Source organism: Anolis sagrei, chromosome Y (genome assembly GCF_037176765.1).
Source record: "Anolis sagrei isolate rAnoSag1 chromosome Y, rAnoSag1.mat, whole genome shotgun sequence".
NCBI classification, from domain to species: Eukaryota; Metazoa; Chordata; class Lepidosauria; order Squamata; family Dactyloidae; genus Anolis; species Anolis sagrei.
The window spans coordinates 64,801,595-64,813,941 of NC_090035.1; the positions used below are offsets into that span (position 1 = coordinate 64,801,595).

The window sequence follows — 12,347 nt, forward strand, 5'->3', positions numbered from 1 at the left end:
CTAGATCAGGACTCAATCTGACGTATACTGTGTATTATGAATGGGTGACTGTAAAGCCCTCTAGATGTTGTTGGAATACGGTTTTCATCATCCTCACCACTAACTATAATAGATGATAGTTCAATAATACCTGGAGTACTACTTGTTCCCCCTCACTGTTGAATATTATTATATTTTTTGTGTCAGGAGCGATGAGAAACTGCAAGTCACTTCTGGTGTGAGAGAATTGGCCAACCTTAAAAACAAGGACATTGCCCAGGGGACGCCCAGATATTTTACCATCCTGTGGGAGGCTTCTCTCATGTCCCTGCATAGGAAGCTGGAGCTGACATAAGGGAGATCACCCCACTCCCTAAATTTGAGTTGAATATTATATAACAATATAGAATGATATGATATACATAGACAGAGAGCTTGCTATACAGTTGTCTATCACATAATTTTATATTCATTATATGAATATAGTGCGTAAGTGTGTTCACTGCTGGGTCTGTGAACCATAATAAATGTTGTTTATGTTGTTATCGTAGCCATTGTGAACAGTTAGCTGGGAATGTATATGTGATGCAGATGTAAATATTGATAATATGTGGATAGCTAGCTTTTTTGTATACCAAGTAACTTAGTTTTTTTAATGTCAGGAGAGACTCAAGAGACTGCAAGTCACTTCTGGTATGAGAGAATTGGCTGTCTGCAAGGACATTGCCAGGGGACGCCTAGATGTTTTACCATCATGTGGGAGGCTTCTCTCATGTCTCTGGATGAGAAGCTGAAGCTGACAGATGGGAGTTCACCCTGCTTCCTGGATTTGGTCTGCAGTTTTGCCGGCACAAGTGTTTAACCCATTGTGCCACAGGGGGCTTCTAGTAACTAAGTGACATAAATTGCTTTCCTAAAGAATCTCTTCTCTCCTTTCACAAAATGTTCTTCCTGCAGAGGGCAATGGCAGCACATTTTCTCACACTATGATGCAATGAATATCATGAACATCGGTTTTCCCCATGCAGGACTTGGTTACCTTGCACCCTTGGGCAGTGATGATCCTGATGTCTGCTGGCACCCGGTCTCCCCCTTTGATCTCCACCAGGTCACCTACTACTAGCTGATTGGCATTGATCTGGAACTTGTCCCCATCTCGAATCACTGTGGCTTGCTGTGGTTGGAAGAAAGAAGAAAAATAATGGGGGACAGACAGTCACTTGGGGTTTGGCACAAAAGGTGTTTTCTTCATGTCTCCATCCAAAGCAATATTGTCTGCTTTGACTGGCAACACTTAAAACCAAGGTTTCAATCTGGGAATTGTTCTGCATGACAAAACAGTGTGTTTAGCTACAAAATAGGTAAGGGATCCAACATAATTGTGTTGATTTTCTTATTCCTGGTCTCATTACAAAGCAACAGAAGACTCTAGAGCAGGGGTCCTCAAACCTTTTAAGCAGATGTTCCAGTTCACAGGGCACATCGGTGGGGCCCGGACGATAGTTTGAGAAAAATGTAAATGAATTCCTACGCACACTGCACATATCTTATTTGTAATGCAAAAAAATATGAAAGAACAATACAATATTTCAAATGAAGACCAATTTTAACCAACATAAACATCAGTATTTCAATGGGATGTGTGGGCCTGCTTTTGGCTGATGAGATAGTCAAACTAGTTAAGATAGTTTGTTGTTGTTGTTCTTGTGTGCCTTCAATTCATTTCAGACTTAGGATGACCCTAAGTCTAAAGCAGTATTTCCCAACCTTTCTTTTTGAACAGGGACCACTTTGACCAGGGACTACTCTCCAACATTAGTACCAAAAGGGTTACGAATCGGTTTTTGGTCAACTTTAGATTTGGTTTGGTTATTTGGGGTGCTGATTCAGAAAGTTGCATTGGATAGACCACACCAGCTCTAGTTTCTGATACAGAATATATGCCATCCAGTAGTCGGCATCTGCTCGCCCGCATAAAACCATATTTAATTATCTAGAGTTGATGTGGTAGTAATCTCCATGGGTAGTCTTCCCTTCTAACATCCCTGTTGCCTCGGCACTATAAGAGGGTTTTGCGAGACCAGTTGTTCTCGTTGCTGCATGGTTTCAAGGCAACAGTGCAGTAATGATGAGACCACAGACCATATTTTTGTTCTTGTGGACCACTGGTTGGAAATTACTGCTCTATAGGATGCTTGCCCACAAAAAACCATATTTAATAAGCCTCGGCACTATAAGTGTATAAGAGGGTTTCATGAGACCAATTGCTCTCATTGCAACTGTGTAGTAACGGTGAAGCCATGGACCATATTTTAGTTCTTGTAGACCACTGGTGGTCCACAGACCACAGGTTGGTAACCACTGGTCTAAAGGTTAAGGCAAGGGCCATGTAAATGGCCTTGGAGGGCCACATCCAGCCCATCGACCTTATTTTGTGGACTTCTGCTCTAGAGCAAAAACCACAATCCCACTTCCCAGGATATCTTTTCTCAGACCTTTGGAATTGGGGAGTGCAACATGAGCACCCAGTGTGAAAAGATTCAGTAGATGTTTCTACAACTGGTTCTAGTATTCAAAAACTTTTTGAAATTTAACATTATGTTCAGACTGCACTACTTTACAACAAGTATTATAGCTGAATCCACTCTTGCTGTCCCTACCCACCCATTTCTTAACACTATCTTTCATTCATTTGCCAGTGTGCGAGTACTCGGGGTTTTGTCTTTACCTGTGGCACTAGATTCTTGAAGCTTGCAATGATGTTGGTGCTTTTGAATTCTTGGTAATACCCAAAGCAGCCAGTCACAACCACCACAGCAATGAGGGCAATTGCCAGGTAGAGCTACATAAATCGGCAAAGATGGACAAAGAAGCAAAAAGTTACTGTCAGTCTATCATTTTTTCATACTGCACCAGCTAGGTCCTATCACTGCCTATCTGCAAATATCATTTTTGGAGTATGTGAATCATTTTGTGCTGTTGGGAAAACCCAAGCTGGCTTTCATGCCAGATTGGTATAGCACCAGACACGAGTGCCTTGGTAAAGGGAAGAGGAGCCTCCGGTGGGGCAGTGGGTTAAATCACTGAGCTGCTGAACTTGCCAACTGAAAAGTCAGTGGTTCGAATCTGGCCACATGACCTTGGAGATGTCTGTGGACAACGCCGGCTCTTCAGCTTAGAAATGGAGATGAGCACTACCCTCCAGAGTCAGACACAACTAGACTTAATGTAAAGGGGAAACCTTAACCTTTACCTTAAAGGGAGGGGGAGGCAGTTGTGGTAGAGATCGGTTTAGGGTTCTGAGCCTCCTGGCAGACTACACATCATTTGATTTATGACTTCCAGCAGTGGATAGTAGTCAATTACTGTTTTGATTTTGGCCTCCTACTTGCCCACACCCCTCACCAGTTTTGTCCTTTTTATTGTTGTCAGTAGCAAAGTATTGTCTCCAAGGACTAGAGCTTTGCCATGAGTTTTTTTGGTGATCATAGATAAATGACATGTTTGTATTAAAAGTACAAAATCTACCCACAAAGCGAAATATTACATTGATAAAAATATTAATTTAATAACCACCTTAAGGCAACTTAAAAAATAGAGATCTGCCATGAGTGAAACTTGGCAACCTTGGACCTGTCACTGCCCTCCATGCCTGGTTAACTTCATGGAGGTACTGTTATGTAAAACTGGTGAAAGAGATCAGCTGACGGATAGGACATAAATGCTACTAATTGTAAGGTTGATAAGGTGGATCCCTTGCCACTGTTTTTGCTTCTTTCATGGTCCTCTTCTGGTACTTACATTGTCTGCACTAGTAAGATCCCCTTGCCCGCATTGGATGCCAAAGGCAATGAGGCAGATAGCAGCTGCCACCCACATGAGGCATTGTAGCCCTCCAGCCAGCTGACGGGCAAACTTCACATACTCCGGAGTACCCTTGGGGGGCTTCAGCTCATTGGGACCATCACGAAGAAAGATCTCCCCGGCTACTGTGCTGTTCAAGCCCTGGAAACAAAGAAAAATGCAGACAGGACCATCAGAAAATCCTCTTCTAAAATGCTCCTCTTTGGGGCCTTCCAGACAGACCCTATATCCCAGGATCCGATCCCAGGTTTTCTGCTTTGAAGTGGCTTATATGAGTCCCCACTGCCAGATAATCTGGGATAAACAGAAAATTTGGGATCAGATCCTGGGATATAGGACCTGTCTGGAGGGGTCCTTTGTGAGCAGCAAAACATGGACCATAGGTTGCATGTGAGTCCTCCTTTGCTTTGATTCCTATCTCATCAAAGCTCTGTTTAATAGTCAGAATAAGCTGGAAACTTTAGTGTTTACATTTTCCCTCTATCACAAAGTCCATGTTATCGGTTCATCAAAAGGATGAAGTTATTTTTAAGAAATTGGAAGTGAGGGCCTGGTTTTCAGGTTTGGACATCTCTCAAACAGATATTTGGTAGCAGGATTGCAGCCCACCATGAGCCCTGTAGATGTCTCTGATACCATTGAAACTCCCCAACCTATTCAATGGAGAAATTATTGAACATATAAATGCACAGAAAAGTATGTACGGGTTTTTTCCAGGGATGAAAAGAATTTGCATGGATCTGGGACAAAACTAGCATATTATTAAATTGTGCTGGCCCATACAATAAAATGTGATTTTTAAATTTCTCCATTCCTAATAATAAATGTGGACAACCCCATCATTTGAACCCTTTTAAATGAGGGCATCACCTTCGTGACACTGGTTCGATACTTCAGCTCCAAGTCCTCCACAGACAATTCGTGATCATCCTAAAAAAAGCAGAATAGGCACAAGATGAAAAGATTCAATGGTTGTGTATTACTACATGTTTCTGTAAAATCAATGGATTTGTAATGGCACAGGTAAAAGAACATAGGGTGCAACTACACAGCAGAATTCATGCAGTTCGACACCACTTTGTTGGAAATAGCAACCTTCCAAGCCTTCACTATTTGTTTGTTTGTTTGTTGATGTATATATTTGCTAACCTGTATTGTATGTATATATTGATTTGCTAGTTTGACAGGGGCTACAGACATGTGATTGTACTGAGCATGTTCAGACTCAAGACTCCATTTTGTTATCAGTATGCTTTTGGACTTTAATGAAAGTGATGAGGAGATATTGGAAAAATGGATATTTATTGATTGATTTATGCATAAAAATCATATGTACTTTAAATGTATAGGAAAATCTAGTTCCCTCTGTGTAGCTGACAGGCAAGCAAGCGGCTTGTCTCCAAAAGGGGCTGAAGAGGAAGGGGGGCATGCATTCCAGAAGAGAGATAAGACACAGGCTGGTACATCTAGGCTCTAAGTAAGAAGCCTCTTGACAAGTCAGAGGGCCCCTTTGATGGATGACTGTAAGCACAGCCAAGAGGGAGGGGGGACACAGACATGCTTGCTCTCCAGCTAGACACACAGACATGCTTTTTGCATGTTGGAGGTTGGAACCTGATATTCTTATGATGCCAGGATGACGTAGGGATGATGATGATTGTATGAAGATGTATGTTCTTTGTTTCATTCCGATTGGAGACTATAAAAGGCCAGTCCACACCTTGATCGGGGCTCTGGTGGTTTTGGGAGTTGACTCCACACCAGAGTCGCCAGCTGGAAATAAACCCGTACCTTTTCTGATCTCCAGAAAGGATGTCTCTTGGTAAATATCTCTCCTTTCCTCAAAACCTATTTCCCTGCCATTTCAAAAGCAGGCATGTTTTTGGTCTTCAATAGAAGTAGATGTCATTTGGACTTATGCAGGAACAGTTTACTATATGTTTGATTTGAGAAGCAGTGAGTACAGTTATACGATTTGGACTTTTATAAGATGTATATGTAAAGACTTTGGACTATGGACTATGGATTAAGAATGATGCCCTGTGATCTCAACACAGAGAAACAACATCCAATCTATAACTGAACTCTAACAAGAAATATGCCTATATGCTGAATTAATACAAGATATTTATGAGAAAACAAGGTATGTTTTTTTGTGCTAAACCTCCAGGCCGGAGGTTTAGCACAGCTGGTAAATTATCAGCAGTTATAAGATCTATCAACCAAAAGGTTGCAAGTTTGAACCCCCAGGTTAGCATGAGCTGCCAACAGTCAGACTAGCTCATTGTTTACCTAAGCAATTCGAAAACAGCTTTAGCTGTGATTAGAAATATTAGGGACCGCTTAAAAAGCGGGGGAGGTGTTTTACGACGCATAAAGAAAAAAGATCAGAATATGCTGGGCGACCAAAAGAAAGGAGGAAGTCCTGATGGCTCTTCATCATAGAGGATAGAGCAAGAGCACCCCCCGGACTTAAGCCCAACTTTCCATGGCACCTCCTTCTGTTCTGTGTATAGTCTATACAAAGTGGCATTGAATGTTTGCCGTGTGTATGTACTGTGACCTGCCCTGAGTCTCCTTCGGGGTGAGAAGGGTGGAAAATAAATAAAGTGTTATTATTATTATTATTATTATTATTATTATTTGTCTCTGGGTACATATTTTAAATTGAGAGGTTTCAAGGGAGAGTATATGTTTTGGGCAACTGCAATTTCAATTTCAACTTCAAAGAAACATTTTCAAAACTCTGCTAGCTAAGTATATGTTTTTTTGTGCGCAGTGGCATGTCTTTGTCCCTGGCAGTTCAAAGACAATGTTTATTAGTTTAACAACTGATTTACCTGTGTGCCAAAACATGAAAGCATGTTAACATCACTTTTTCAGAGGGTTGACTTCTAACAAGGTCATGCATTTCAAAAAGGTTATGAATGCCATTTTTCCAAAACACTTTAACTGCCATGGTTCAATACTATGGAATCCTAAAAGTTGTAGTTTGATGGAAGAGAAGACTAAAGACTTTGGAAAACTAGAACTCCCATGATTCCACAGCATTGAGCCATGGCAGTTAAAGTGGTGTTGAGTTGCATTAATACTACAGTATAGAAGCACCCATAGTTTAAGAGATATGCAATTTAAACAGTCGAAGAACAATTAGGGGCTATTGTGAAAAGGCATGTTTTTCTGTTCCTGATGATGTTTACTGGGTGCAAACAGCACTGATTGCCTAGTATTTGTGATATCAGGAAGTCAACTCTCCATTTCTTTTTAAGCCTACATTCCCTTACAATGGATTTAAAACACTAAGCAATTAGGCTTCTGTTAAATATTTAATCAGATAAGTATATAGCATGCTCAAAAAGATTTTTTTTTCATGTCAGGAGTGACTTCGAAACTGCATGTTGCTTCTGGTGTGAGGTAATTGGCTGTCTGCAAGGATGTTGCCCAGGGGGCACCCAGATGTTTTACCATCCCCTGGGAGGCTTCTCTCATGTTCCTGCATGAGAAGCTGGAGCTGACAGACTGGAGCTCATCTGCTCCCCGGATTCGAATTGCCGACCTTTCAGTCAGCAGTCCTGCTGGCACAAGGGTTTAACCCATTGCGGCACCGGGGGCTGAATAATTTAGAAAATTTAGACAACCTGCTTGGTGAATGGTGGAAGAGATTATGAAGTAATACACTAATATATAAATAAATAAAATATCCTGGAAATGAAAGTGAGAGGATTCCATTCCCTCAATCATGTTACACCTTTGAAAGTGTCTCAGAACAATTGTTAGCCAGCAACTCACCACAACCATCTCTTTCTTCATATTTTCCAGCTTCTCCTTCTTCTTTGCTCCTTTGGTCTTCTTCGACTTGATTTTCACATCCATCTCCCCACCGGAGTGCTTCTCCATTTCCACCGAGTACATATCATACTTGTCCTGAAACAGGAAAACAAACCCCAAGGAATTTGCATGATTATTTCTTTATTTTAAGACATTTTTCCTTCCAGCAATGTGTGATCTGCGACATAGAATAAACATAAACATGATAACCTTTGTTACTGAGCCAACAATGTGATGCGGTGGCTAAAAACGCCAATGGGATTTTGGCCGGCATACATAGGAGTCTAGTGTCTAGATCCAGGGAAGTCATGCTACCCTCTATTTTGCCTTCGTTAGACCACATCTAGAATATTGTGTCCAATTCTGGGTACCACAATTAAAGAGAGATGTTGACAGGCTGGAATGTGTCCCAAATGAGTGACCCAAATGATCAAGGGTCTGGAGAACAAGCCCTATGAGGAGTGGCTTAGAGAGCTGGGTGTGTTTAGGCTTCATAAGAGAAGGCTGAGAGGAGACATGATGAGGGCCATGTGTCAATATGTGAGGAGAAGTCATAGTGAGGAGGGAGCATGCTTGTTTTCTGCTTCCCTGTAGACTAGGACGTGGAACAATGGCTTCAAACTACAAGAAAGGAGATTCCATCTGAACATGAGGAAGAACTTCCTGACTGTGAGAGCTGTTCAACAGTGAAACTCTCTGCCCTGGAGTGTGGTAGAGGCTCCTTCTTTGGAGGCTTTTAAGCAGAGGCTGGATGGCCATCTGTTGGGGTGCTTTGAATACAAATTTCCTGCTTCTTGGCAGGGGGCTGGACTGGATGGCCCATGAGGACTCTTCCAACTCTATGATTCTATGATATTTCATGTAAATATAAAATATTTACAACCATTTTCAAGAAGAAGAAAATATGAAGAGCCAAAATGAACTCTATGGAAATAAAAGTAATGGTTGTTTATGTTTACCTCATCACACGAATAAAACTAGATGGATTAGCACCAAATCTGAAGAAGTGATCTGGTGTGAAAACTAGACTACATGGTGTATACAAAATCCACTTTTGTGGGAATCCTGACTGGACAAATGCCTAGTTTCCTTATAAATAACTGGATGGATTTGTATTAAAAAATGAGGTTTTGTTTGGGACAACAACGTTGCCCACATGTTGAGAGTCTACAGTCCCAGAAACGGATGATAAAGACCCTAAACCAGATACAGATGACCTGCCAAATGACAAAGTGACTCCACAGTTCACAGTTCACTGGTCTAAAGAGAAAGAATAGGCAATCAAGCTTGTTTCATGGTGCATCAATCAGAAGAGGAATATCTGATCGATGCACCAGTGTAGTGGAGGCTCCTTTTAGACAGATGCTAGATGGCCATCTGTCGGGGGTGCTTAGAATGCAATTTTGTTGCTTCTTGGCAGGGGGTTGGACTGGATGGCCCACGAGGTCTCTTCCAACTCCATGATTCTATGTTTCTATGATTCTATGATCTGCTGAAGGTCACTTTACCTTCCAAGGCAGAAAGGGCTCTTGGAACTATTTTAAATGTATTTTAACTGTTTTAATTGTATTTTATGTTTTTGGTGTTGACTGTAAACCACCCTGAGTTGCCTGTGGGCTGAGAAGGGCGGTATATAAATATAGTAAATAAATAAATAAATAAATAAATAAATAAACTGCAGAAGACAAAGGCCAAGTTGTTTTGGTGTGTTACAATAGTGGTAGCTCATTCCTCAAGCTCATACAATCATAGTGAGGAACAGCAGGCAACATCTGCTAGCTTGAAGCAATGATTTCTATGGCACCTTATTTCTTTCATGGTGCTGTTCCCGTAGTCATTCCCTTTTAAAGTATCCATACCATATATACTTTAAACATGAGTCCAAAACTTAGGCTGACTTATGCCCAGGCCAATGCAATTGTCCTCTGACCTTATCCATATAATGCTCACTTGAAAAGAATGCTCGTGTTGGCAGTAGCTTTTTGGTGCTTTCCTGCCATTTTTTTTAATGTCAAGAATGACTTGAGAAACTGCAAGTCGCTTCTGATGTGAGAGAATTGGCCGTCTGCAAGGATGTTGCCCAGGGGATGCTCAGATATTTTACCATCCTATGGGAGGCTTCTCTCATGTCCCCGCATGAGAAGCTGGAGCTGACAGACAGGAGCTCACCTCGCTCCCCTTTCGGTCAGCAGTCCTGGTGGCACAAGGGTTTAACCCATTGTGCCACCAGGGGCTCCTCCTGCCGTGGTGAAGTTAGCAAAAGGGGTTCACTTGTTTACTCATGAGTAAGTCACCTCCTCCTCACTCTTTCACTTAGTCTGCCCCAGAAGAACAGCAACAACAAAGACACAACAAAGCAACAGAAATATTACTTATCTAGCATTATACCAAGCCTTGAATCACTGGATAGGAAAATAATAGTAACAATAACTATTTCTCTCCCTTTAAGGCACAGTTGGTGCTTTCTCCTCTGCAAATTGACCCTCAATGCATTCACAGTTCATATTGAAATCCATAATTTTGGCTCCCAGACATGCCCTCAACTTATGTATGCGATTGACTTATACATGATGATGCAAAAATAATTAGATAGGTTGCAGGGTACCAAGACCAAAAGAGTTTCCATGGCAAGTGATCAAACAAGAAAAACCTTCATAAGATATGACTCAAAACAACCAATCAAATCGATAAGTCAGGAATAGATATATCAAATTATTTTAGGTTCTGTTCCATTATCTGTGTGGAGGCCACAAGGGGGTGCTAGAGAGAGAAGGATAGTCCACTTTATGGGGTGGAGGGTGGATTGAAGGAGCAAAACCATTTCCCCGTTTTCTTGTTATTCCCCTCACTCATGTCACTTGAAAAATTGCGAGTCGCTTCTGGTGTCAGAGAATTGACCATCTGCAGGGACGTTACCCAGGAGACACATGTTTTACCATCCTGTGGGAGGCTTCCCACATGGGAAGCTGGAGCTGACAGACAGGAGCTCACCCCATCTTGTGGATTTGAACCGCTGACCTTCAGGTTCAGCCAGCACAAGGGTTTAACCCATTGTGCCACAACAGCTCCCACCAACAGCAGGACAAAAATATACGAAATAAATACTGTATATATTTGAGTATAAGCCTAGTTTTTCAACACTTTTTAGGCTGAAAAAGCCCCCCTCGGCTTATAATTGGGTGAGGGTTCTGGTGGGAAGACATAGGGCTTAAATAAGGGCTTCTTTCAGTCCCACGCCTTCCTGCCAGGATCCCCACCTCTTCACAAAGCAACCCAGCTCTCCTTCCTCTCCTCTCACATAGTGCACACCTTCCTCCCCTCCTCTATCAGTGCAGCATGCACTTTTCTCTCCTTCTCTCTTGGCTCCAGTCTTTCCCGCTTTTCCTTATTCATACACACACATTATTTCCCCCAAAATGTATAGTTCAAATAAACTATGGTGATTATTGGAAGGATACGTAAGCACATTTACATTGAAGAAGGTTAGAATAATGATTTAATCAGAGTTGGAAAGTCTTTATCTTAAATTACAGTTTTATGTAAATATTCAAAAACATTTAACCTACTGATACCTCAATTAGTGTAATTTTATTGACATCTATTTTTATTTTGAAATTTAACAGTAGCTGCTGCATTTCCCATCCTTGGCTTATACTCGAGTCAATATGTTTTCCCAGTTTTTTTGTGGTAAAATTAGCTGCCTTGTCTTATAGTTGGATCAGCTTATACTCGATTATATACAGTAATAGAAAACTTTCTCTGTCTATCCATAAAAGCTTCTGCTGTTTACACTAGAGATGTGAGCCACCTTTAACAGAAGTATGTGTATCATGAAACTATTAAACATGGGTAGATCTGAATATCTATTCCCGATCTCTGATGGTTTTCTCACATCAGACTCAATTTAACTCCTCACAAACTGTTCAATATGTTCTATTCCCTTACTAGACAAGACTACAAAATTATTATTTTTTTGCTAACTAAACAGAACAACACAACAATCCCAGGGATCTGGCTAGCCCTTCTGTCTTCAAAATAAATAGGAGTGCTGAAGGAAAGCAATCAAAATATTCATAACTAGAGTGAAAGAGGCAAAGTTGAAGACGCCATTGTAGGATAGTGGATTGACACTGGGAAAACAATATAACAACAGTCCCTGCTCAACCTCAGAAACCCATTGGGTGACTTTGGGCTTTGAAGGCAATTGGAAAAGGGTTCTAAACAAATCTTGCAAAGACTATCCGATGATATATTCACCTTAGGGACTCCACAAATCAGAAATTACTTGAAGGCACATGATAACAGATACTACCTTACAGAACATGTCCGAGCAGTGATGGAAAAAAGCCTAAACCTCCCTTTTTACTGGGATACATACAGATGCAAAAAGAAAGACCCTTACCGCCTTCCCCATCTTGTTTTCTTGGTCCTGATCCTTTTTGAGGCCAAGAAGAGAGACCCAAATGGGTCTTGCGTATTTGAGGCTTTGTAAATGCTACACAGTACAGCAAGCTAAAAGGTGACCCTTCCTAGATGTCCTCCTTTTATAAATTCCCAGAGGTGCTACTTTCTCCCAGGAATGAGGGGTGGTTCTAAGTGCCACCGAGCTGGGTCCTCTTACGTGCTTTTTGTAGTCAGATACCAGGAGGTGACAGGCCTGCAAAGAAGGAAACAAA

The 12,347-nt window shown here is 41.4% G+C and overlaps 1 protein-coding gene across 1 annotated transcript in view; it reads right to left on the minus strand.

Annotated features, from left to right (window-relative positions):
- LOC132780244 (potassium-transporting ATPase alpha chain 1) overlaps positions 1-12,085 on the minus strand; it is a 34,317-nt gene extending 22,232 nt beyond the window's left edge. The window contains exons 1-6 of the mRNA XM_067462123.1: positions 12,074-12,085; positions 7,633-7,767; positions 4,714-4,773; positions 3,781-3,984; positions 2,708-2,821; positions 1,019-1,153 (exon numbers count right to left, since the gene is read on the minus strand). Of these exons, the coding sequence (XP_067318224.1) occupies positions 1,019-1,153; positions 2,708-2,821; positions 3,781-3,984; positions 4,714-4,773; positions 7,633-7,767; positions 12,074-12,085 (660 nt within the window). The remainder of the gene's footprint in view (positions 1-1,018; positions 1,154-2,707; positions 2,822-3,780; positions 3,985-4,713; positions 4,774-7,632; positions 7,768-12,073) is intronic.
- Positions 12,086-12,347: the final 262 nt, after the last annotated feature.